Here is a 25,825-nt window from a genome sequence, read left to right on the forward strand (position 1 = left end):
AATAAAACTTTGATGAAAATTTTCCATGTGTATTGAAAGTTGTAAAGCTTAAGCTATGATATTAGGAAGTGGTTACTCTGCAGATGTAGAAAGAACTACATCTCTACATTTTCAAATATAATATTATTCTCTTTTATAGAATCTAAGAAAGTTTGACAAAAATATTCATTGTACAATGAGTGTTTTAAAGTTTCAAACTACCGGCAAACACAAAGTGGCTGCATGGCAGATGTAATATTGTTTACACACAAAACTTTATTCTATCGAAGTGCAGACCAAACATAAAAGCATTCCTTTGTAAGAAGCTAAGAACATTTAGACAAGATATTTCCTAATGTACAATGCCAATTGTAAAATTTTAAACTTCAAATCAGCAAACAAGAAGTGACTGCATAGCAGATTAAAAATTGCTTACACCCTACAACTTAACATTATCAAACTGCAGACAAAGTATAAAATCAAGCCTTTTCATAGAAGCCAAGAAAACTAAGTTTCTAGTCAAGGTCTTTTGGATAGACAGTTGGTCTGATTAAGTTGGAGGGACTAACAAACGAACTAGAGCAGTTACCAGACCTGTCGATGTTGATGACACAAGTAAAAATACTACAAAAGGGAAAGTACTAGTTTTTCTTACAAACAATTCGAAAACAATGAGGAAATAGTTTTTCAGACTGAAAAGTAAATGTGATAAACAAAATAAACAACATGTGCTGATGATAAATAATACAAAAATAATAAATTCATGGAAAATAATTAAATATAATTTTCTGCTGTAACAGCAGTCTGCACCAAAAATATGTACACAAGCAATAGCAACCTCATGGCATTAATTTTGTGTGTGTAAAGCTTTGAAGACATGGCACAAATATAAGTTTAAAATATACATACAATAGACAGTACATGTATCATAAATAATTTATAAAAATATAACTAAATAATAATTTAAATAATGAAAGACTTATAGCAGATCACATCAGGGATAAATAATCTGGAAATTAAATTGAATGCAGATAAAAATTGTATTATGAAGCCTTAAATACATTCTTTCCAAAATATTCATAATACTGGACTTGTCCTGAATTGGCTTTTGTAAAAATCATTGGTCATTCAAGAACAGTCCTGCCAAATACATTTCTCAGGAGGATTAATCTCTCAACATTTATAATAAACCAGAAAAGATTACATGTCCTAAATAATTTTCACCCATACGACAAAATAATCAAAAATACCTGAAATCTCAAATATTTTCTTCTGTGTAATTCTAGTGTATATATTAATGAAAGATATTAGAGAGCTGACATAATTTTCACACTCAAATTTATTTTCTTGAATCAAAAAACCATGGACTCAACTATTTACACATTTGAAACAAACTTTTTTAATAAATCAAGTAATTAATTTATTTGAATTTTGTATATACTGTAGATTCATTTATTTTTGGTGGGTACCAATTTTTGTGGATTAAAGAAAACTTACATGTTTGTGGATATTTCATGTCATGGTTTGAATGAAGTCTGCATACAAGCCAATAGAATGTTTGTTATTTGCTGTATATCTAATTTTCTGGATCACATGTACCCTGAAAATCCTGGAAAATTGGTATCCAACGAATAATAATAATGAAACCACAGCAATCAATTCTTAATCAAGTTTAGATTAAAAAAAAAAACAAGTTTTTCATTCCGACTAAAAATCATTTAAACTTGAGATTATTTTTTTCTATCATATATATATATTTTAAATTTTAGTTTCTTGTGTATAATTCGGAGTTTAGTATGACGTCCATTATCACTGTACTATTATGCATATTTTAGGGGCCAGCTGAAGGACACCTACGGGTGCGGGAATTCTCGCTACATTGAAGACCCATTGGTTGCCTTCGGCTGTTGTTTGCTCTATGGTCGGGTGGTTGTCGCTTTGACATATTCACCATTTCCTTTCTCAATTTTATCAAAAATATTTCAGTCTTTCTTAGAATTTTTTTTCCACATTTCTACTTTTATTAACAACTATCCATACTTATTAAGTCTTGGCATTGACAAGATGATTCTTCATTAGTATTGTACCAAAAAATTGTTTTTGATTTATCTAGAAATAGTTATGAGAACTTAACTATTACAGTATCACAGAAGAATGAACCTAGTGAGATTTAAACATATGCATATTTCCTCTCCTCTATAGTTACTTTTCAGATTTTCCCCACACACTTCTAACTCTAATTTTTTGTTCTTGCGTTTTCAAAAATTGGCAAAAGTTTTCAGTTTTGAGTATCGTCTGTGAAAAAAAACCAACATTCCCCAACTACCTGCCATATTTTTTTTCAACTTGGAGGCAGGAAACAAGCATACCCTGGTATATATTTTTTGTCTAATATAGTTTAACTAGTGTCAGGGGCAGACAACAAGACATTAATATCTACTATTCCAAAAAGTAGTAAAAAGCAGAATAGCCAATTGTTTTCATTCCAGGTCCATTTTCAAAATCAGAAGCTTTTTAATCTTTACTATTAATTCTGCATCTGAGCGCAATGTGTGTACTGAAGGATTTTAATATTATAGGTTAATTCAAGAAGATGGTCAAACCCATAACCACACTTTTGACAGATTTTGTAGTGCTGGAGTTCATTTTCTTTAGTGATATATGCATACCTCTACCAGTCTGCTTAGTTAATAATTTGGTTTCTTAAGGTAGCATTTTTAAGTCTCATTCAAGTTAAATATGGGTGGCTACTCACTTTCCTAACTTTTAAGTGAATGAAAATTGATGTGGAACAAACAAAACAAAACAGGTCTACAGTAAAAATAGAATCAAAATGAAACAATTAACTCTCATTTGACACATGCAAAATTTGGGAATACCTGCAGCATTCAAAAAAATCAAATTTTAGGCTAATTTTCAGGTTTATCATTGTGCAATCAGGAGAAGATGTAAAATTGTTGAGTTCAAACCTATAATATAAATATTTAGGTATTCTATTTTCCAAATGGAAAAGCGAAATAAATTCCCAATAGAATGGATTGTTTCCTATGGTTTGGTGACTTCTCAAAATTTACATTTGAGGAACATAAAGTTTTCCATTATTTACTCTATCAAGTAGATCTTCAGGTGTTAAGGCTTTAGGGGTGAAAGGGACTTTTTTCCATTTTTTGTATACATCAGTACTGTTGTGGCTGTCCGCGATTATGAAATTTTCTATTTTCAAGACTGGAAATTGAGCTCCTTTATATATTACGATGTTTCCAAGATCTCTGCCACATTTTATACAATTTACTTTTCCACATCCCATTTTTATTTCTGCATCTTCAAAAGTTGGTTTAGGCATTATAGTAGTCTTGATGTTTTCTGCAATCTCATCATTGACAACAGCATGATGTGCTTTTTGAATCTTCTTGATATCTACTGACATACATACAAACTGACTGCATTTTCCGCATCTCAATTCAAATTCAAAATCTTTGACAATCCTGCCATCTTTAGTTGCATTTTCCAACTCTCTTTGTATGTTTGCTGAAACTTGTAAGCCTCTTATTTCCTTTAAAAATTTATCTCTGTTACGGTGAATATATGACTGCAGATGTTCAATAGCTTGATTCATCCTCTTTTCCCTCATCACATTCAATTCTTCTTTTTCTGCTGTCATCTTTTTCTTGCTAGCAATAACATAATACAGGCTTCCATCTGCCCTTCCTCTTCCTGCAATCATATAATTTGTTCATGAAGTTTTGATGTATTAACTGTCCTTTTGAAGGAAGTATTTTTTATCTGTATTAGCTTGACAAAAAGGGCTTATCCTCCCCAAAATTGTTGGCCAATATTTCTTATCCTAATTAAGCTAGATTACAACCCTTAAATATAGGTATTTCTATTTCAAATAATTATATTTTTGTTGTCCTTCGACATGTATCTAGAGGCTATTAAGAGCCTCTGTCACTCTCCTAGGTCTATGTGTATCTTGTACAATGGACACTCTCCAACCAGAAACAGGGTTTAAATTGTCATATTAGGATAATAAGTCCCATTAGAAGAAAAATTGCAATTTCATCTATGCCGATATATTTGCACTCTTATCTTGCTGAACAATTTTTGCTTTTTAAAAAACATTATTCTTAATAATAATACATTTACTTAATTTTATGGAGACTACAAACCATCGCTAAGAAAGCAAAATACATTTGGTGTAGGTATAGTCCAACTGAAGAGAGCATTTCTCCACGTTTTTGATGTTTACTATAAATAGATTTTTAAAGTTGCAATTACATGTATACCAGTCAACTGTGGTTGCCAATCAGAGATATTTATTTAAGAGTTTGAAAAATTATGTACAATTCCTTATACATGTACATACATTATATAAGCTTATTTTGCAGTTTGCTTATACCCCTGTGGTATGAAGAACTCTTCACAAGAGGGTTTCTTATGAAAAAAAATTCAATGTATACCGGTAAAAATCATCCCACCCGCCCTATTTTTTTCAAAAATCTGGATGAAAATCTACTAATTAATTTTAGTTGGCTTTATAAGTAAAATACAGATAAACAGGTACAAAATTTTAACAAAACTTCCTTCTAGATACTAGCTTTAGATCATAAACAAGCTTCTGTCCAATTTTGGTAAAAAACCAGGATAGTTAAAGAACATCATTAAAATTTTAAAATCTTTAACCACAGAGTGAATCTTTAACCACAGAGTGATTATTCGAGGATGGCACGAATGACGGAATGTAGGATCAGTATGTCTCCCTTTTTTGAAAAAAGTTGAAGGCTCAACAAAAATGGTAGGTGTTTCATTTCTGTGTGGCTAGCAATTAGAGAAATCTCTAGATAACTTTTGGTTTGAATGATTATTAAGAATCTTTTGAAGGTAAACCCTTCAGTCATATTTATCTATTACATTGTAATGACTAGATCACTGATTTTGGTTCAAGTTGGACAAATAGTATCATTAGAGATGATTTCTGAAAAGATTTGTGAAGACAAACATTGCCAAGTGTGCTGATTACCGTTACAGCCTTGCTAAGTATTTTGCTGAGAAATAAACCAAGTGGACTAATTATTGAACAAATATATTAAAAGAGTTATCAAGCAAACCAAAAGCTCAGTGAAAGGCTTATGATAGCTAGTATCTCTATAACTTTCTTTGTTGACCTTACCTCTTGCTTGTACCATGGCTATTTCATTTGTGACATGGTCATATCTGATTACTAAGTTACATTTCTGTATGTCTAAACCTTCCTCTGCTACTGAAGTGGCTATAATTAGTTTATGTCTTCCTTCTCTAAAATATTTCAATGTGTTGTCTTGGGCATTCTTTGTCATTCCTATGGAATAAGTATATACTTCATCAACAAATCATAACAAAAAAGCTGTAAGGATGTTCATTGAGATCTTAAACATGTCAATGTATATTGAACCAACTGAAATAAATGTACTGTGGATTCATTTACTTTCGTTGGTATCAATTTTCGTGGATTGCTGAAAACATGCATATTCGTCGATGTTTGATTTCGTGGTTTTGCCTATCTTAGAATGCAAAATCTATTAAAGATATGTTATTCGATGAACATTTGAATTCGTGGTTCACTTGTCCCTATTCAACAAAATAAAATGAATCCACAGTATGTTATTTCATGCACTTTTTGTTAACTTATTAAGAGGAAACTTTCTAAGATCTGTCATCAACACACTATTCCAATTAACAATAAATTGCTTCGCCGGGTGCAGTTGGATACGACAGCAGAGGTCCATTAATGAACAGTTGGGGCAATAATTTTCGCGCTTGGTACAGGTTTGAATTTGGATTGTAATTTAATATTTGACATATAATAGGTTTCTGACACAGAATAACTGTAGTAAAAGAACTTAGAATTGGTTATATGATTTAAATTTATATTCAATTTTTTGCTTTTGTGCAAATACACTGTGCCTGTGCGAATTGACACCCCTCCCCAAAAAATAAAAATACCCCCCCCCCCCCCTTTTTTTTTGCTTTTGTGCAATACACTATGCTGTTACATATTGAAACTCCCCCGAAAATCTGAAATGAAAAAAATTTGCCTCCCCAAATTTCCATAATAACCCATTTAAAACAGCATAAAAATCTTAAAATAGATAATTTAAAGGCAGTATAAGGGAGGTCATCCAACATTCCTTTTTGTTTTTGGATTACCTCCCTAACACTGCTTTTAAATTGTCCTTTAACCAGGAAGCCCTTGTTTTCTCCCTTTTGTGCCCCTAATTCTAAATGGTTTTAGCCATAACCCCCAAAAGCCAATCCTAACCATCCCTTAGTGATATTGAAACTTGTGGTAAAATTTCAGAGAGATCAATACACTTTTTTCACAAGTTATTGTCTGGAAACTAGAAAAGAAAAAGATTATTTGGGCCCTTTTATGGACCGTGATTCCTAAACTGTAAGGACCATAACCAGCAAATTCAATCTAAACCTTCCTTTAGTGGTTATAAACCTTGTGTTTTTCATAATTTTCTATTTACTTATACTAAAGTTATTGTGCGGTACCCAAATGTATTTGGACTTCGATGACATCATACCAATAAATGACCCCAAATTTTTGGCGGCCGTATAAAAATAAACACATAGAATATGAATTAAGACAACCATCGACAAGGTTCTTGACCTGAACATAAATAGGCATGATTAAAAGAGAGACTGAAGAAAACACTATTATTTCAATAAATGAAAATTAGTTTCATAAGGTAACAAAATATTCAAGGTGGAATCAAATTCAAAGGAAACTTCTTACAGCTTATCAATACTTGAAGTAAGCTGAGGATTGTTTTATAGATTACTAATATTTATTTTGTCTGTTTTACGCCTTTGTCGTACTAATAGGTTGGTTAAAAAGAAAATGAGATGACACTGAAGAGGGGAGTAACTCATCTATAGTTATAAATAATGAGTCCATCAAAATAAAAATTACCAAAACTTACCTCCCTTATCTCCTGCAGCTTGTGCTCCAACAAACTTAATAGGGTTAAGAGTTTTTAAGTCTCCTGTCTCTCTCATCCAGTTTGCGATGGCTATTACAAGATCTCTAGTTTTGACAAAAATAATGCCTCTCGAGTCGGGATGATCTCTGTAAACCTTTGCCACTATAGCATGCAACAACTCTAGCTTTGGATTTTTATGAGCATCGTCTTCTACACATTTTTGCAGCAAGTCTTTACTCTCTGAAGGAAAACAGTTAATCATTAGAATGACATATTCCTGCAAGAACCTTTTTTTAGTAAAAATAATAGGAAAGCTTTTATTGTACAACTAGTATTTTTGCATTAAATTGATAAAATGCAATAAGAACACTTCCATTAGTTTTTGGTAACAAAAAATAGTCATGAGGCTCTAAAGAGCCTTCATTGCTCACCTAGGTCTATTGTCATCTCTATCAATCGAATCTCTCCAACATTTTATAACTTATGACTTTTTTTCTTTTTTGTTGAACCTGTATTGCTTATCATTTTTAATGTTACCAATTGAATGCAGGTGGTTTTAAAATTTGTAAAAATCATTATTTAAGGCCAATCAAACTTCTACAGAGTTATTGGACTGCTGATTTTAGTGTTTTTCTTATGTAATTTTATTGTTATTTTTCTGATAATTTTGGTTATTTAAAGTTTGTCTCTTTCTTCTTAAGTTTACACAAAATTGGTAAAAAGTATGTATTCAAGGTAAAAACCAGATGCTCCGCAGGGCGCAGCTTTATACGACCGCAGAGGTTGAACCCTGAACGGTTGGGGCAAGTATGGACACAACATTCAAGCTAGATTTAGCTCTAAATTTTGACTGTGATTAAATAGTTGACACAGCATAGGTTTCTGACACAGACTGAATGTGGTCTAATGAACTTAAAATTTTTGTTTTGCCTTTGAGCAATTCACTATGCTGTTGAATATTAATCCTCTCAAAAAAATGTTTGAAGAAATTTTCTTTTTAGTGATGAAATCTGAAATGAGGAACATTTACACCCCCCCCCCCCCAATTTTTTTTTCACATTCCCCTTTCCCTTATTCCAAAACTGATCTCAATTCAAATTTCTAATGGAGTTTGCAACAATAACTGCTCATTTAAATACATATTAAAATGTAAAAAAAGTGCTTGTTATCACTGAATGGTAAAGATTGTTTTAATTTATCAGTTGGTAGTAAAAGTGAATATACATTGTATATTGTATAAAACAATGATTTAAGTTGATTCAACTACTATTCTGGACAAAGAAAGATAACTCAAATTGAAAATATTTTGCTTTTGCACAATTTTGTGCAATTAGATATTTCTTGCTATTGCGCAATACTGTGCAATTGAAAATACTTGCCATTGCGCAATACTGTGCAATTGAAGATTTCTTGCTATTGCGCAATACTGTGGAATTGAAAATTTCTTGCTATTGCACAATACTGTGCAATTGAAGATTTTTTGCTATTGCTGAATACTGTGCAATTGAAAATTTCTTGCTATTGCACAATACTTAATATAATAATTTTGGATCCTGATTTGGACCAACTTGAAAACTGGGCCCATAATCAAAAATCTAAGTACAAAGAAAGATAACTCAAATTGAAAATTTTTTGCTATTGCACAATATTGTGCAATTAGATATTTCTTGCTATTGCGCAATACTGTGCAATTGAAAATACTTGCCATTGCACAATACTGTGGAATTGAAAATTTCTTGCTATTGCACAATACTGTGCAATTGAAGATTTCTTGCTATTGCTGAATACTGTGCAATTGAAAATTTCTTGCTATTGCACAATACTTAATATATTGAGTATGCCAAATACTATAATTTGTAAACATCTTCATTCAGGTGTAAAAACACTATAACATTGAACAAGGAGTCTATCAATTTGGCTAGGTAGCCTTATGTGTAGATCTTGTCCTGTTAATCACTGTTTCAATCATTCTATTAGAAATTTTGAGATAATAGCTTAAATTGAAAAATATTATCCCTAAAGCCCCGGTCACAACAGATCGTACGTTTTTTTGTCGTGGAAGATCTATAAAACAGTTGTCGTGAAAAATGTAAAAAAAATATTTCAAGTGGTCACATCAGCTACAACATGTCCACGATGGGTACACGACAGAGAAAAAATAATTGTAATTGTACCATCGTAGGTAAGTCGCAAGTCAGTCATGCGACAGTCGTACGACAATCGTGAGTTGTTTGGGGCTATTTTTTAGGTTTTCATGTCAAGGGATGCGCGTCATACTGTCGTGTCACTGTCTTCAAACATGCCAGGCTCCATCCGCATGAATCCAACGAAATCACCGGCAGATTCCAGCTCCAACTCTTGAATCAGTGTATACTATACTGCCCAAACATCAGACACCGTTTGATCTATGGCCTAACTCACCAACGTCGGGCGTTTTTCTGGTTCCTATACTGTTCACGGGCTCAAATCAACGCTAACAGGACCATATTTTGCTATTGTTGGAGTCTGGTTCAGCAGGGGCAAGCGTAATCGTTCTGGTGGAATAGCATCCTCTTTAAAATGCAGACGGTATGTTTTTCCAAAAAGTATTCACGCCGAATTGTATTCTTTTAAATAAAACAAAAATATGTTGCACAACAAACGTACCACTGTCGTACGACAGACAATCAATGTTGTGCAAGCATCGTACGAAATTTGGTATTCGTGAGAGAAATCGTGCGACTGTATCACGAGTGTCTTGCGACAGTCATATGATTGTCGTACGACAGTCGTGCAACAGTCGTACGATTTTTCTTTATTAAAATGGTTTATGTTGGTACACACGACAATATGTTTATCGCACAACAGTCGCACGACTATGGTAAGACATTATTCTCACAACAGCCACAAAACAGTGACATGACAAAAAATCGTAGAGCAAAAATCGTGCCACTGTCGAACGATGATCACAAATGACCCACGCTTTGACAAAATTTCATGTCGTGGCACTGTATAGATGTGTCGTGGGTTCGTTGTGACCAGGGCTTAAGGGCACCTAAAAGAAACCAACTGACAGTTCGGTCAAAAAAGACAGCTCGGACATCAGTCATCTTGACATTTCTGTCATGTCTGATTTGTTCCTATCAAGATAAAAGACAATACTTGTACTTTATGTTCTAATTTTAGTCTTTAGTCATAGTGTAAAGAGATTGCAGCACAACATAAGTGATTGCTTTGTTCTACCCATGCAAGTGAAAGGCAATACAAAATCCCTCAAAGACCTTAAATAAAATAGAGAATTGAAATGGGGGATATCTCAAAGAACCGACCAAACAGCAGATAACAGACAAAAACAACCAATGCAGTCTTCAATGCAGCAAGAAAATTCCACACCTCAAGGTGGCTCTCAGCTAGATTAATACATGTAGTCATGGAGCAAGATGTATGATGGAAGATTAAATGACATCTTCATAAAAATAATTAGGAAACTAAAATATAATTAGCATGCAAAGAATTGAGCCAGTAATCCCTGTCACAGACCATATATTCAAACAGAAAGAACAAATTTATTCTTAAAAACACCAACATTACTTTTATACAATGTTTCCATTTTAGTGTCTGTCTCATCTTGGACTTGGTGCTCTATCTTTTTCCGTATGTTTTCCTCTAGGAAATTTAAAGCATCTTTGACCCTGGCATCATCATAAATAATCAGTGCTCTATTATACCACTGAAAAAAACATAAACACTTTCATTCTACCTACTTGTGAACTACAAACTATTGAATTATCACTAATTACACAGAAGAGTAAAAATAATGCTGTAAGATAAAGATTTGTCATTGCAAAATAAAATCTAAAGCTTATTTATCTAACTGAGGGAATTACATACATTTTAAATATGCAGTCTTCCTATAAAATTTTTTAAGGTATAATTTTGTTAGGGTTGTTTTTGTTGAATGTTGCTTCATCCTCAGTTTGTGTTTGTGAGGGTAAAGCATGTCAATTTTGTCATGTTAATTACATGAGAGTATTATAGAAACCTGATTATTAGTGAATAAGTTCAATTTTATATTGAAATGATAATTTTATGTGGTAGAGTGTTTAGCATTAAAATGGTCCGAGTACACAGTTATTTTGTAGTGTATTTCTTTAAGACAATAAATGGAAATAAAAAAAATCCCACCTGCGCTTTCTCAATAATATTTTTACAGTGTTATGTACTACTTTTGGGACAATTTATATCAAAATTATAGAAAACTTCATAGCCTTTAATCAAAATATGGACAATTTTATGTTCAGGGGGTCTTGAAATCTTTTGACAGCTTCCGAAATACTTATTTGTAACCTTTTTCAGCTGGACCAAATCACTACTTTACTAATTAAAATTCATAAATCAAATTTTTTCACAGTGTAATTTTATCCCCTACTTGCTATTTGAGGCATAAAACATGAAGTTTGGAAGGGGTAGAAAAAAGATTGGCAAGTAACAGACTGTCCACACTAGGGACTATATTCTTGGACAACGAAAATCAAGGGACGATAACTGTGTACTCGGACCTAATACTTATTTTCTTTCAGAATAATTAATATTAATTAGTAGTTTTATTAAATTTTTATTAAGATTTCATCAGTTTTTCTATTCTCTTATATCTTCTTAGTACAGCTCTACTCTAATTTTCTGGTTCATTAGTCAGTCAGTCATGTGTCATATTATCTTGTCTACTATTGGTCACAGTCATTGAGTTCATAGTTTTACCACTCTTTTTGATCGGCGTTTTACGTTTCCGCAATTTGGCACTAAATTTCTGCATAAAAATTCCTATGTTTCCACATTTTTGTAGTACTCTTTTCCGCATTATTTTTACATTGATTTTTTTAAAGGTTATTTACGTTTCCGCATTTTAATTTTTAATATATGCCTCTTCTGTTTGCTAGGTAAACCGTGCTGGGGCGTGTTTTTTTGTTCTTCGGTTGTGTTTTGTGTTTTACACTACTTAATACACTATTGGGTTATTCTGGTATTATCATTCGTCTTTGTATGTCCTTTATGCCTGATTTTTTGTTTTTAATTGTAAATTCATTGGTTGTTTGTTTGTTTTTTGCTAATTTTTTTTATGCCCAGTGACAAATATTTCAATGGATTTCAAATTAGTGTGAAGTGGATACCTTCATCAATGACAAAACCTGATACAGTAAATTCATCTGGAAAGGCCCGACATGAAGTGTGCAACAATTCAAACTAAACCAGATGCTCTGCAAGGCGCAGCTTTATACGACCGCAGAGGTTGAACCCTGAACGGTTGGGGCAAGTATGGACACAACATTCAAGTTGGATTCAGCTCTAATTTTGGATTGTGATTAAATAGTTGACACAGCATAGGTTTCTGACACAGAATGAATGTGGTCTAATGAACTTAAAATTTGTTTTTTGCCTTTGAGCAATTCACTATGCTGTTGAATATTAATCCTCTCAAAAAAATGTTTGAAGAAATTTTCTTTTTATTTATGAAATCTGAAATGAAAAAAATTGAACCCCCCCCCCCCCCCCCCCCCCTCAATATTTTTTCAACATCCCCCTTTCCCTTATTCCAAAACTGATCTCAATTCAAATTTCTAATGGAGTTTGCAACAATAACTACTCATTTAAATACATATTAAAATGTAAAAAAAGTGCTTGTTATCACTGAATGGTAAAGATTGTTTTAATTTATCAGTTGGTAGTAAAAGTGAATATACATTGTATATTGTATAAAACAATGATTTAAGTTGATTCAACTACTATTCTGGACAAAGAAAGATTACTCCAATTGAAAATTTCTTGCTATTGCACCATATTGTGCAATTAGATATTTCTTGCTATTGCGCAATACTGTGCAATTGAAAATATTTGTTATTGCACAATACTGTGCAATTAAAGATTTCTTGCTATTGCGCAATACTGTGCAATTGAAAATTTCTTGCTATTGCACAATACTGAAGATTTTCTTGGTCATAAACCTTGTGTTTAAAGGAGTAGGTCCGGTAAGGGCCGATTTTGGCCCCAAATTTCAGTTTCATCTAACGAGATATTTAGGACACTTTTTAAACACTTGAGTGTCTATTTCAATTGATTCGATTAGTTTATGTAAAAAATTTTAACTGATTCAGTCATTAAAAACGCTCCGATTGAAGCTTAAATATGAAAAATCTATCAAATATGCCAAAAAACGTCACTTTTCAGATGGTTTTCGTCAAAAATGAAAGTGGCCGCATCCGTGTTCATTCTCAACCTTTATATATGTTATGTATTATCATCAAATACAACTTACATTTCAATATTATGAATGAACACGAATGCGGCCACTTTCATTTAAGACGGAAACTGTCTAAAATTTAACTAAAATGCTATAATTGTGAAGATTTCAATAATTTAGCATGACTTTATGATGCTAGTACACGATATATGTGCATTGTATTGTCAAAAACAGCACATATTTATGTAGCAGAAGCATTCTTATTTCCAAAAAATAGCTAAAAGATTACATTTTCACAATTTTGCAAAACTGCTTAATTTTGGGGCCAAAAAGGGGTCTTACTGAACCTACTCCTTTCATTGATTTCTATTTACTTATACTAAAGTTATTGTGCGAAATCCAAGAATAATGCTTATTTGGGCCCTTTTTTGGCCCCTAATTCCTTAACTGTTGAAACCAAAACTCCCAAAATCAATCCCAACTTTTTTTTTGTGGTCATAAACCTTGTGTCATAATTTCATAGATTTCTATCTACTTAAACTAAAGTTATAGTGCGAAAACCAAGAAAATGCTTATTTGGGCCCTTTATGGCCCCTAATTCCTAAAATGTTAAGACCAAAACTTCCAAAATCAATCCCAACCTTCCTTTTGTGGACATAAACCTTGTGTTAAAATTTCATAGATTTCTATTCACTTTGACTAAAGTTAGAGTGCGAAAACTAAAAGTATTCGGACGACGACAACGACGCAGACGACGACGACGCCAACGTGATACCAATATACGACCAAAAATTTTTCAATTTTTGCGGTCGTATAAAAACTAAATGTAAAATTATACATAACAAAACATTTTATAAAATATCAAATATGAGTAGAGACATGAACCATCGACAACCACTAAGCTACAGACTCCTGACTTGGGACAGGCTTAGTAAAAAATATGACAGGGTTGATATAAAAAAAAGATTTGGTATGATGTCAATGAGACAACTCTCCACAAGAGACCAAATCACACAGAAATTAACAGCTATAGGTCACTGTTCGGCCTTAAACAATAAGCAAAGCCCATACCACATAGTCAGCTATAAAAGGCACCAAAATCACAAATGTTAACATGGTAAAACAAAACAATCTTCGCTTTATACCAAAGAAATCCAGTTTTGTTATTCTAAATTTGGATAGACAAGATGTTCTTTTTGATTTTATTCCAGAAAAAAATACTATTATAAAATAGTCTTATATATCATTTTTACCATTTTTTACATGAGAAATACCGGTAACAATGCGTAAATGTAGTATCTATTTTTTTGGAAAAGTAATGCATAAAATGCGGAAACGTTAAACTGGATTTTTGCTAAATTTGCGGAAACGTAATACACCCTTTTTTGATATACCTTGAGAGAAAGCTTTACATATATAGCAGCCATATTTAAAATAGTTATATAGTTTAATATTCTGGACACTTATTCCATATTAATCAGGTCAGTTACTAATATTTCTAAGTCTTTAACATTTGCACAGTATTCCTTTAGTTTGAATCTGAGAGAAAATGTATTTTGAATAAGTCAGAATGATTGTGCATGAATGAAAGATATTTTATTTTAAAGAAGTATTTTCATGAACTCTGAGAAATAATATATCTTAGATATATTAATGATACATGTATTGGTACAGTTATTTTATTACTATAAAAAGTCTAAGGCAATGTCTACTGAACATTATACTTATTGTTCATAAATGCTATACTGATATAAGTTAGTTCATTAGACTTATATAGGTTATGTTTGTATTTTTAACAGGACCAGAATATCTTCATATTCTATTGATCTGGTGATGTTTCCAAATTAGGAGATAGACCTTTGTACCATATACAGTGTTAAATGTATTTTTAGTTTTTGTCTGTGTTTGTCTATTCAATTTTAGTTCAGTATATGTATTGTTTGTGTCTTGTGGATAGTAGTTACCTGTATGTCAATTATTACATGTAAACATTATACATTGTTTGTAGTAAGAAATAGTTCATTCATAAATCTATGAATGAGTAGCGTAACATAATTGGACATAATGTAGAACTTAATCCTGACTTGGTTTATAATTGAGTTTGATTGAATTCATATATTTATAATATATACACTTAAGGCGAAGTGTACGTAATTAAACTACACAATGGATTTTTTTAAAATTTTACATGTAGATTCTGCTTGTAAAAATAAATCGGAAAATAAAATAAAAAAAGGGGGTAACCGTTTTCGTTTTTGAGATACGAGCTGTTGAAGTTAACAGCATCATACACCAAAATTACAAAGGATATATAGGGAAAATCGTAAAATTCGGCAGGAATTGTTACATTTCCAAGATTTTCTATTATATTAGACGATCGATTTTTTTTTAAATTTATGAGACGATTCTAAAATGTCTGAGGAATCGATTGGTGCAAAGAAAGTCCTTAGCAACCTTGCTACTTTTCAAGCTATACCCTGTTAAAGTTGAATTTTGAGTGTAAAAAAAAACAAAAAACAACGACAACGTTATTGACGTCGCCGCAACAGTTACGACGCTTCATATAGTCCTATACTTGTATGAAATATATACCGTTTTGTTGGAGTTCGTGTTGCTCGGTCTGAAGTTCTTTATGTTACTTTTTGTGTACTATTGTATTGTATTTGTCTATTATATTCGGGTGCGTGCGGAGATCGCCAAGCTAGAAAACGGTTGACATTTTCTTTATTATGAACTAGAACTATTTTCGACCTCGGTGACTTATTTTTTGTTAAAATCTAAACACTGCGACATGTTTTCAAAATCTTTGTTCTCATAAAACTTCATTTCATCAAGGTCTCTTCTCAGAATATCAGCCATCTGTCTGGCACTGGATAACAAATCAATATTTAAGTAAATTTAAGTTGTGTGGCAATTCTTAGTACATTTGGGTAAATTAATCTTATCTTTGTGCCGCATAAGCATCTCTATAATTCAACACATCCCTGAGCCACGACATTATATATTTTATGCATCGCATGCGCTTCTTTTTATCACAATCCAGACCGGCTAGTAACCGTTGTATAACTTTACACGTCTGAAGACGAATATTTGCGTGAAACATTTTTGTATGATTTTTATTTCGGGAAATCAATCTGAAATCTACAACAGTCCATTTCCGAACGTCGGGCTGGACCTTTACTTTTATGTGCATTCGGGATTTACACAAATTGTAACCCGAATAATTCAGTCGTATTTTTCAGCTGATGTACGAATGCTACATTTCTCGTGTGGGAGAAAATTGGACATGGAAAGGGCTTGAATTATTCGAGTTACTCAAATTGAAACTCTATTGAATTTCTAATTGAATTTCTAGCTGTTCGGAATTCGCGGAAACAAATTTTCGGCATTACGGTATTGAATCAATAGAGATACCAATTATTTCTTTTAACAAATTCGAATACCAGTCAGTTTATAGGACTTCAGTTTGAAATAGGGGCGGCAATCCATTCGTTTTATCCAATCAATTGAAAAGGAGGGGGGGGGGGGGGGGGGGGGGTCAACATTGATAGTCAAAAAGCCTTGAAATATTCAATAAAAAACGTTGAATGTAAATTATATGAACTTAAAAATCTCATATTATAAGACTAGTAAACCACAGGCTTCTCAATTCTTGTATGATAAGGAACTAGGTGAAAACCTAGAGCTGACCGAGTGCGAGATCCTCATGGATAATCATCGAGGTCGTTAAACACCCCTTGCAGTAAACTTTGGTTAAATTTTAAAAAAAATCAAGATGTAATAGTCTGAACACATTTCACCGCTCATTCCACTAAATTATAATATTAAATTGCAGTTACAAGATTAAAAAAGATTACAATTAAAAAAAAATCAAATCCCGACAACCCGAAATTCGGAAATAGAATTCCCAGATCCCGGAGTTCCGATAAAGGTCCTACCCCCCCCCCCCCCCCTCGTAATTCTATATTCTATTCATTCTTAATCTTGAATTGAGACTTGATACTTCAAAATTACATTCTCTAATTTTGAATGATGCACACAGGCACAATAAAAGAAAACAGATTTCGCTATATATCTCTTCGAAATTGGAATTTGTGAAAGAAGAAATGACATGTTATATTTTATCTTACATATGTTACATGTGTACTTTCAATTTCAATATGGTTCTAAATTTAGATTTAGTTTTCCCATAAATTGCGGACGGAATAGAAGACACCTGTTTATTTTCTGCACATGTAGAAAAAGTTGAAAACTGGGAGTTGAATGACATAATTTTTGTTTATTTTAAGATAAATGTTAGAACTTTTAAGTTACTGAGTAATTTTTGGGGCATAATTTGTTTATTTTTTGTTTGTTTTCCGTCTTTGTTCTTCCGACTTGTAAGTGTTGCACTAGTGTCAGTAGTGATCAAATTATTCTCTTGGTATCGTCTGATTTCTTATATGAATATAAGTCATGTCCTTAAATTTTCAATTGCACAAAATACGAACATTTCAACGTCTTTTTGATTAAACAATTAAATTCATAAGTCTTTCATTAATTATTTGTAACCTATTATAAAAATTTACGTTGAGTATTGTGTTTTTCGTTCAAGACTACGGCTTTTTAAAACGATATTGTTGGGTCAATTCAGGTTTCATTTTAATTAATTTGATATCAATAGAAGAAAATTTGTTACATATTTATTTGTTTATTTGTTTATAATTTTGTTGTGAGGCGTTTTTTCTTTCTGTTGATATCATAAACACGAAATGCCTTCTCCTACGCGTCAAACAAAAAAAACAGTGTTTTTAAGTCAGGCTGCACACAGAACAACGTACAGAATGCTGTGATTTCTAATTGGAGTTATTTAGATAATTTCTATGAGGTTTAAGACAGCACAGGCGTGCTTGTTGGATTCATTATAGACCGCAGAAAGTAGTTTCTCTTTCGTGTGTCCTTTCTTGGAGTAAGGGAGATAACTTGCGTAACTAACGACGAACGTTTTTAATCCCGTATTCCGCTAGAGGCGTGCAATTACGTACACTTAGCCTTAAATAGTATTGGTTGTATTCTTACAGAAAAGAGCTAGTTTATTGTATTTTATACATGTACTTTCTGTTTTATGATTTAGAGTTATATCCCTTTGTACACTGTATTGTCTATGTATTTATGTTTTTGTTATTTGTGTACTTTCAGGGTTATTTATTTATGTTGTATGAATAAAACATCTTAAACTTGACGAATCCTTTTATTCCGTCCAAGAACCCTGTTACATTTACTATATCCTTAATTCCACTAATGAACCAAATATTATACCAAATTGGCTATTCTCATCCCTTATTTATTGCAAACCAAATGAAACATTTCCACATAGTCATCTCATATTGGCCAATCTATTTAAACTTCTGTCAGTTCTATTGTCCCATTGAATAAATATCATGCAGTTTTGTGTGTTAAAACAAATATCTTCATTTTTTTACTGTGGTAAATAAAACAGTGATTTTTTCTTCTACAAAAATTCATAGGTTTCTAGAGAATAAACTACACAAACAAGCAATAGCTATTGTGTTTATACAATGGGACAATATGAATGACAAAATTTTAAGTGCATTGACCAAAAGGAGATGAATCTGTGGAAAAGTTGCATGTGGTTCACAATAAATACTATGAAGTTAACCAGGTGCTCCGCAGGGCGCAGCTTTATACGACCCCAGTAGTCAAACCCTGAACAGTTTGGGCAAATTTGGTCACAATATTCAAGTTTGATACTGTCTGAATTTTGATTGTGATCAAATTTTTGACATAATATAGGTTTTTACCACAAAATAAATGTGGTTCAAGATCTAACACATCTATTGCACAATACTGTGCAATTAAATATTTCTTATTGAAACTTTTCAAAATTTGAAATTTGAAAAATGTTGAAAAAAAAAAATCCCTTAAAAAAATGGTAAACTGAGACCCCCCCTTTATTGAACCCCCCCCCCCCCTTGGAGCAATAACCCTTAAACTCAATCCCATGCTTTCCTTTGTATTTTTATACGACCGCAAAATTTGAAAAAATTTTCGTCGTATATTGCTATCACGTTGGCGTCGTCGTCGTCGTCTGCGTCGTCATCCGAATACTTTTAGTTTTCGCACTCTAACTTTAGTAAAAGATACACTTAAACACAAGTTATTGTCATGATTGTTTGGAAACTAGAAACATGCTTCTTTTTGGCCCTTAATTCCTACATATTTTGGGCAATTAACCCAAAACTTAATCCCAGCCTCCCCTTTGTTATATGGTACATTGTGGTACAATTTCAGAGAGATCCATGCAATTACACACAAGGTATTGTCTGGAAACTAGAAAAATGCTTGTTTTGGCCCCTTTTTGGCCCTTAATTCCTAAACTTTGGCCCCATAACCCCTTAAATGAATCCAAACCTTCTACTTATGATTTTAAACATTGCAGTATACTTTCAGAGCAATTGAAATACTGGTAAACAAGTTAATATCCTGAAGCTAGAAAAATGCTTGTTTTGGCCCCTTTTGGGCCCCTAATTCCTAAACGGTTCGGACCATCATCCCTAAAATAAATCCAACCCTTCATTTTGTGGTATTGAACCTTCTGAAAAAATTTCATTAAGATCTATTCCCTTAAACTAAAGTTATTATCCGGAAACCAAAGTGTCTTCGGACGACGACGACGCAGACAACGACATCATACCATTATACGAACCCAAAATTTTTTTGGGGTCTTATAAAAACCATGAAAAAGTACCTTTTTTTCTAACTACAGAATTGGTACACACAAAGAATTTAATGAATCAAAAATTATCATCTCGATATCAGTAATATATTTATCCAATACTACCAGTAACTCATTAATGTATTTCAGAATCACATATTGTTTTTATAGAACTTGAAAAAAAAAGAAACTTACATCAAGATAGGTACGGCATGTTGTATAGAATCTAATGGCATCTTTATCTGATATTTTTGCTGTTTCCCTCCAAAGTTTACTTATCCATTGGGTGTACTGGTCTGTGCCTTTCCCTGCTGGTGCTTTCAGAACATTATCACGATCCTTGACATCTTTAGCATCTACAGTATAAATATTAATCCTTACAATAAGACTTAATTAAATGTGAATATGAAACATTCTGTTCACCGCAGACCAAAATACTAAGTCAAACTTTTCATCTGCTAGTTCACAAGGTAACAGTTTGTAGACAGTCAGAACACTGACTTAAACAAGAGGCTTTAAAGATCTTGTGTCTCTAGCCTGCATCTTCAACAATGGCAACATTTCAGAAAAATCATCATTACAGGGGAATATTTTTTTTAAGAGCTCACTGACAATTTCAGTCACGTCATTTTAATTATTTGTAGATCTTGTCCTGTTGATCTTTTTTGTGGTTAAAAGATTTTATCTACATTTGTATCTATTATACTTTTCTGTATAATAAACAAAACATAAATAAAATAAGGTAGAAATCATCTTCTTAGGTCTGAGTGTCACAGAATAGAAGTTCCTTCATAATATAAGTTCAACAAGGAAAAAATATTTTGGAATATTATTTCACAGGAATAAATATTACAGTATAATGTTCCTAACGGAATAAATGGTATAGAATACGGGTATGTTCCAACAGGAATAGATATTATGACAATCTTTATAACAAAGTTTCCATTGCAACTTCTGTTAGGCGGAACAAATATACGTTGACACAAGTACACAGTTATTTTGTAGTGCATTTCTTTTAGACAATAAATGAAAATAATAAATAAAAAAATCCCACCTGCGCTTTCTCAAATATATTTTAGTGTGTTGTACTACTTTTTGGACAAATTATATCAAAATTATAGAAAATTTCATCGGCTCTAACTCAAAATATGCTATAAAAAAATGGGAAAAATTATCATTTAATGGCTATAACTTCAATAATGAGTTGACTGGAAATTTTGATGATGTTAACTTGTTTGTACATCTTCTCTTGTTTCATTTGGGCTTTTTATAGTTTTTAACAATCTATTATAGTTTAAAGATACTAGGCAGAAACTAAAAAAAGGCAAACATTGCAATCAAAGAGTAATAGCTCCAATTAGAAGTTGTCTAACAATTTTAGCCATCAGAATCATTTGTAGATCTTTTCTTGCTGATCATTTTCCTGGAATAAAGATTTTTCATCTATTATAATTTTCAAAATAATCAGCAAAAATGATAAAAATGGTAAAATTGGACATCTATTGGCAAGAAACTTCTATAAAAAGTAGTCTTGACAGTTTTAATTCAAAAGGACAGCATATAGATCTCAACATTCTGAACATTCCTGCCCATTTGAGATTTTCCCTATTCAAAACAGTTTTCAAGATAATAGACAAAACTTGCATTTCACCCCTATGTTCTACTTTAAACCATGTTGACCATCTTGGTTGGCAGGTGGGGTAATCAGTATAAATAAGAAGATGAGGTATGAGTGCTAATGAGACAACTCTCTATCCAAGTCACACTGTATTAAAAGTTAGAATTTGTAGGTCAAAGTACGGTCTTCAATACAGAGAACTTGGCTCACCCTACAACAGTCAGCTATAAAGGGCTCCAAAATGGTGAGTGTAAAAAAAATTAAACAGGAAAACCAATGGTCTAATCTATACAAAAAAGCAGGATACACTTATGAACCATACGAACAATTGAAAACCACTGAACAATAGGCTCTTGACTTAGGACAGGTATGCAGACAACCTGATAAAAGGTACCTATGCAATACCAGTAGATGAAATAAGGACACAGTAGCAGATATCTGAAGGATGCTTGTTTGGTATATTGATATCATGAATAATAGCTAAGCTTAGGTTGGGTACTATTGCAGTGGAAAACTGGTCCATTGGCAAACACCACCTAAACATAGGCCCTAGGATGTCAGGCAGGCATAACACTTCCCCATCCATAATCGGTTTTGGAGTGCATTTATGGTGAAGAGGACCAAACTAGATTACTGTACGACATTCAGTTAGATTATTGAAAGACATTGAATAGTCTATTGTTGTACCATATGATAAGTGTTACATGTTGCAGTTTGCTGCAAATATTTTTTCCAATGTTTCTATAGATATTAAGTAATCCTGTACTTACAGTTTGAGTTTCTCATGTATGTTTCTGTAACCTCCATTATTTTGCCTAATGCTTCACCGAAATAATTTTTTTCTCTTTCATCAGCAAGTTTTACAACTGTAAATAAAAAAAAACTTTCAAATAGAGGTAATTTCCAAGTAAGATGTTTTGGGCTTATATTTCAAAATTTGTATATTTGTATATGCAAATCCTTCTAAACCACTGACTTGATTTCTAGAAACTTTCAAAAAATCAAACAAAGACAATGCTATGTGAAGTTAAGGTTCATGTGGACCCTATGGCTAAAATGGCCGTATTTTCACCTCAAAATTTACTCTGAGTACAGGCAAACCTGTGCATCTGGAAAAGTTTTAAGGCATAGCATGCCCTAGGTAAATAGAATTCAAATGCATTGTATGATTTAGAAAATTCATAACTTAACTGGATTTTGCCGTACACTTTTTTTCGTCCCTGCAGAAGATGATAAAATTAACAGACAGTTGAGTTTACCTAGATATGGTCCACTCAGGTACACAGTTTAAATAACCAATTATTGTCAGGTATCTATTGTCCATCTCATGTCCATGTCAAGCAATACAGCTCACTTCAATTATTACCTGTGGGGAAGTTCTCAAACCTGTTTCCCAACTTAGTTTATTTTGGCACCTTCTGGAGGAATGAAAAAAAGTGCACGGCAAAATCCTGGTAAGTTTTTATTTTTCTAAAACATAAAACATATTTGAAATTTATTTATCTAGGGCATGCTATGCCTGAAATTTTTTACAGATGCGCAGGTTTGTCTGTACTCAGAGTAAATTTTTACGTGAAAATACGGCCATTTTAGCCATAGGGTCCACATGAACCTTAATGTTTTATCTGATTCATTAAAATGATCTCAACTGATAAACATAAAAACAGCAATTGATTAGTTTACATGATATCATTTTATTTACCAAGCATGCTCTTATATGACTGATCAGGAAAAAGTTATAGAACAGGGCATAAAAAAAATTAAGTTCTTACTTTGATCAGGCTCAATGACATGCCTTGACAAATCAAATACATAATCTCTGACTGTAGAAAGCTCTTCTGCATCCATATTGGCCATCATTGTTTTGATCCAATCAATTGCAGCATCCAGAGTATTAGCTCTCCCCACTCCAACAGAAGCTGTTAAACCAACAATCTATTAAAGCAATAAATTTAAATTAACATAATAAACAAAAAAATGGACAGAAAGTCGTACAACTTTATATACTGTGAATCCCCTTCATGTTAATACCATAAGCCAGTGGAAGTTCATCCCTTCATCTATTGGAAAAAAACATGCTTAAAACAATAAAAAATAATTGGCAATCAAAAGATGTGAAGTAGTTTCTTCTCCTTTCCAACTTTGATTACATATTTGATAAATTATGACCAGGTCTAAAAGTGGGTCTAGACCAGTGAAAATGTTACATGTACAAAGGTAAAATATCAGGAAACAGGAAATAGATGAACAAAATATAAAATTATTCTCTTCTGTTGTAATTGTGTGCACAGATGATTCCCAAGTTAAGAAAATATTGTTACTTTTGTATTTCGAGAGTTTATATCAATTATTCTAGTTCATAGTTTAAAGTATATCTATAGATGTTCCTATGTTGATTAAAAAAATTCCAGTCCTGTTTGTCCTATGTCTTGTATACCACACTGTGGCTTTGTTAAAGTAAACAGATAAATTAGGCTTTTAGTTTTTCGTCCACAGAAAGTTAACTTTGACTACTGGAGTTAGAACTTTAGTTGTTTATCCTTTAACTTCTAAATTTAAAAAAAGAGAATTTAGAAAGGTATTTTAGAAATCAACATCACTGCAGAAGCAGAAGCAGAAGCAGAAGCAGAAGCAATAACAATTGGTCAATAATATATCACCATTGGAAGTCTCTGTCTGTCATATCTTTCCTTGATTTTCTTTTCCATGTAATACTGCATTATCTGGTTGTAGGAATGTTTAGCATGGGCATGGTGACATTCATCAAAGACAAGTAAAGAAAATTCAGTTATCTGAACATCTCCTTCAGCTAATGCATTTACCAGCAACTGAGCAGTAACAACTAAAATAGATCTCCTGTATGGAGAAAACAGAAATTTAGAATAACTTTCCATAAATAAAAAGTGACTTGTGATTAAAAAAATGAGATATCAACCGATACTTGGTTTTTCCATTTCTGCATACATGCAATATCTGAAAATTACAGTTGTTTTTAGTTATATCTTTATTTTTTCACCATTTGGAAATTTTGTGTTTATTGCAGATTTTTGACTGGCTCTTGCAAAGTTATTCACAACTAGACTCAGGCAATTGATAACTTGATATACTGTGGATTTTTTTTTTTTTGGTGGTATACAAATTTTCGTGGGTTTTGTAGTCATAAAAAACACAAATTGAAGAATTTAATGACTACCAGTTATAATCCCAAGAAATATACCTATTAAGTCAGATATTAATTTCAGGTTATGTTTGCAATTAAAGTATAATGTTAATTTGCATGAATCATGGTAACATAAACATGTTTTAGAAATAAGTCACAAAAGTCTTTTGATTAATTTATAATGAAATCCTTAGACTATCAGTCAAGACATTGCCCATAGGTTTTAGTTTTACACTGTTTGGACAGGAACATTGCATTCAATTTTTACACCTTTAGGCCAATTAAAATTAATTGATAGATTTTCATCCCCGCCCGCCCCTCTGATATCGTCCTGCCCCAATTTTTTTTAATTTAACTTTTTTTTCGATTTCTGGATTTGATCATGTCCGTTACCGGGAACCATCAATTATTTCGTTTCATTCAAAACTTCCTGTTTCAAATTTCGGTTTTGTATTTTTTCGTCTTTTTCAAGTAATATAACGAAAATGATTAAGTCAACATATTGTGCTGCTCTATGATGACAACTTCATCTACCGAGAATAGAGATTGATTACGAGAATGGCATGAAATATTCGAGTGACAAGTAAAACGCTGTGTCCAAGAACGCAAATTGCGGCATGTCACAAATGATTCAGTAGAAAACCATGTTTTTTAATTTATAGTATAGTACAATGACTTTGTGTCAGGAACTGTAACTGATATCCCAAGCGCAAGAATCATGGAACAAATTGGTACAAAAAACATGTTTGGATTAAAGAAATTGACACAAGCACAAACTTGTTAACTTTATGACCGTAATTGAGCAATCAAAAGTCTACAAACATACATTTTATTATAACAAGCCCTTAGATTTACCAATGGCTGTCGTTTTTTGTTGACAAACAGCGAACACCATCTGTCCCAATACCCTCAATTTAGTCATTAAACAGCAACTTCTTTTTGGTTAAGTTCATGTTTTTAATCATAATTACTTTCAACACTGAGTTTTCATTTTATTCTGTACTCATTATACTTGTGTTGCATACAATTGTACCAATACATTTGCTGAATTTTATGGGGACTTAAAACCATCGCTTAGAAAGCAAAATAAATTTGGTGTAGGCATAGTCCAACTGAAGAGCGCATTTTTCTTCGTTTTTGATGTTACTATAAATAGGTTTCTAAAGCGGCG

At 32.3% G+C, this 25,825-nt stretch overlaps 1 protein-coding gene across 1 annotated transcript in view; it reads right to left on the reverse strand.

Annotated features, from left to right (window-relative positions):
• Positions 1-1,954: 1,954 nt before the first annotated feature.
• The window catches only part of LOC143072003 (antiviral innate immune response receptor RIG-I-like), a 41,636-nt gene continuing 17,765 nt past the window's right edge, over positions 1,955-25,825 (reverse strand). Inside the window, exons 11-18 of the mRNA XM_076246747.1 lie at positions 24,155-24,350; positions 23,267-23,429; positions 22,265-22,360; positions 20,072-20,232; positions 10,518-10,656; positions 6,948-7,187; positions 5,150-5,317; positions 1,955-3,693 (exon numbers count right to left, since the gene is read on the reverse strand). Of these exons, the coding sequence (XP_076102862.1) occupies positions 3,050-3,693; positions 5,150-5,317; positions 6,948-7,187; positions 10,518-10,656; positions 20,072-20,232; positions 22,265-22,360; positions 23,267-23,429; positions 24,155-24,350 (1,807 nt within the window). The 3' untranslated portion in view covers positions 1,955-3,049. The remainder of the gene's footprint in view (positions 3,694-5,149; positions 5,318-6,947; positions 7,188-10,517; positions 10,657-20,071; positions 20,233-22,264; positions 22,361-23,266; positions 23,430-24,154; positions 24,351-25,825) is intronic.

Source organism: Mytilus galloprovincialis, chromosome 4 (genome assembly GCF_965363235.1).
Source record: "Mytilus galloprovincialis chromosome 4, xbMytGall1.hap1.1, whole genome shotgun sequence".
NCBI classification, from domain to species: domain Eukaryota; kingdom Metazoa; phylum Mollusca; class Bivalvia; order Mytilida; family Mytilidae; genus Mytilus; species Mytilus galloprovincialis.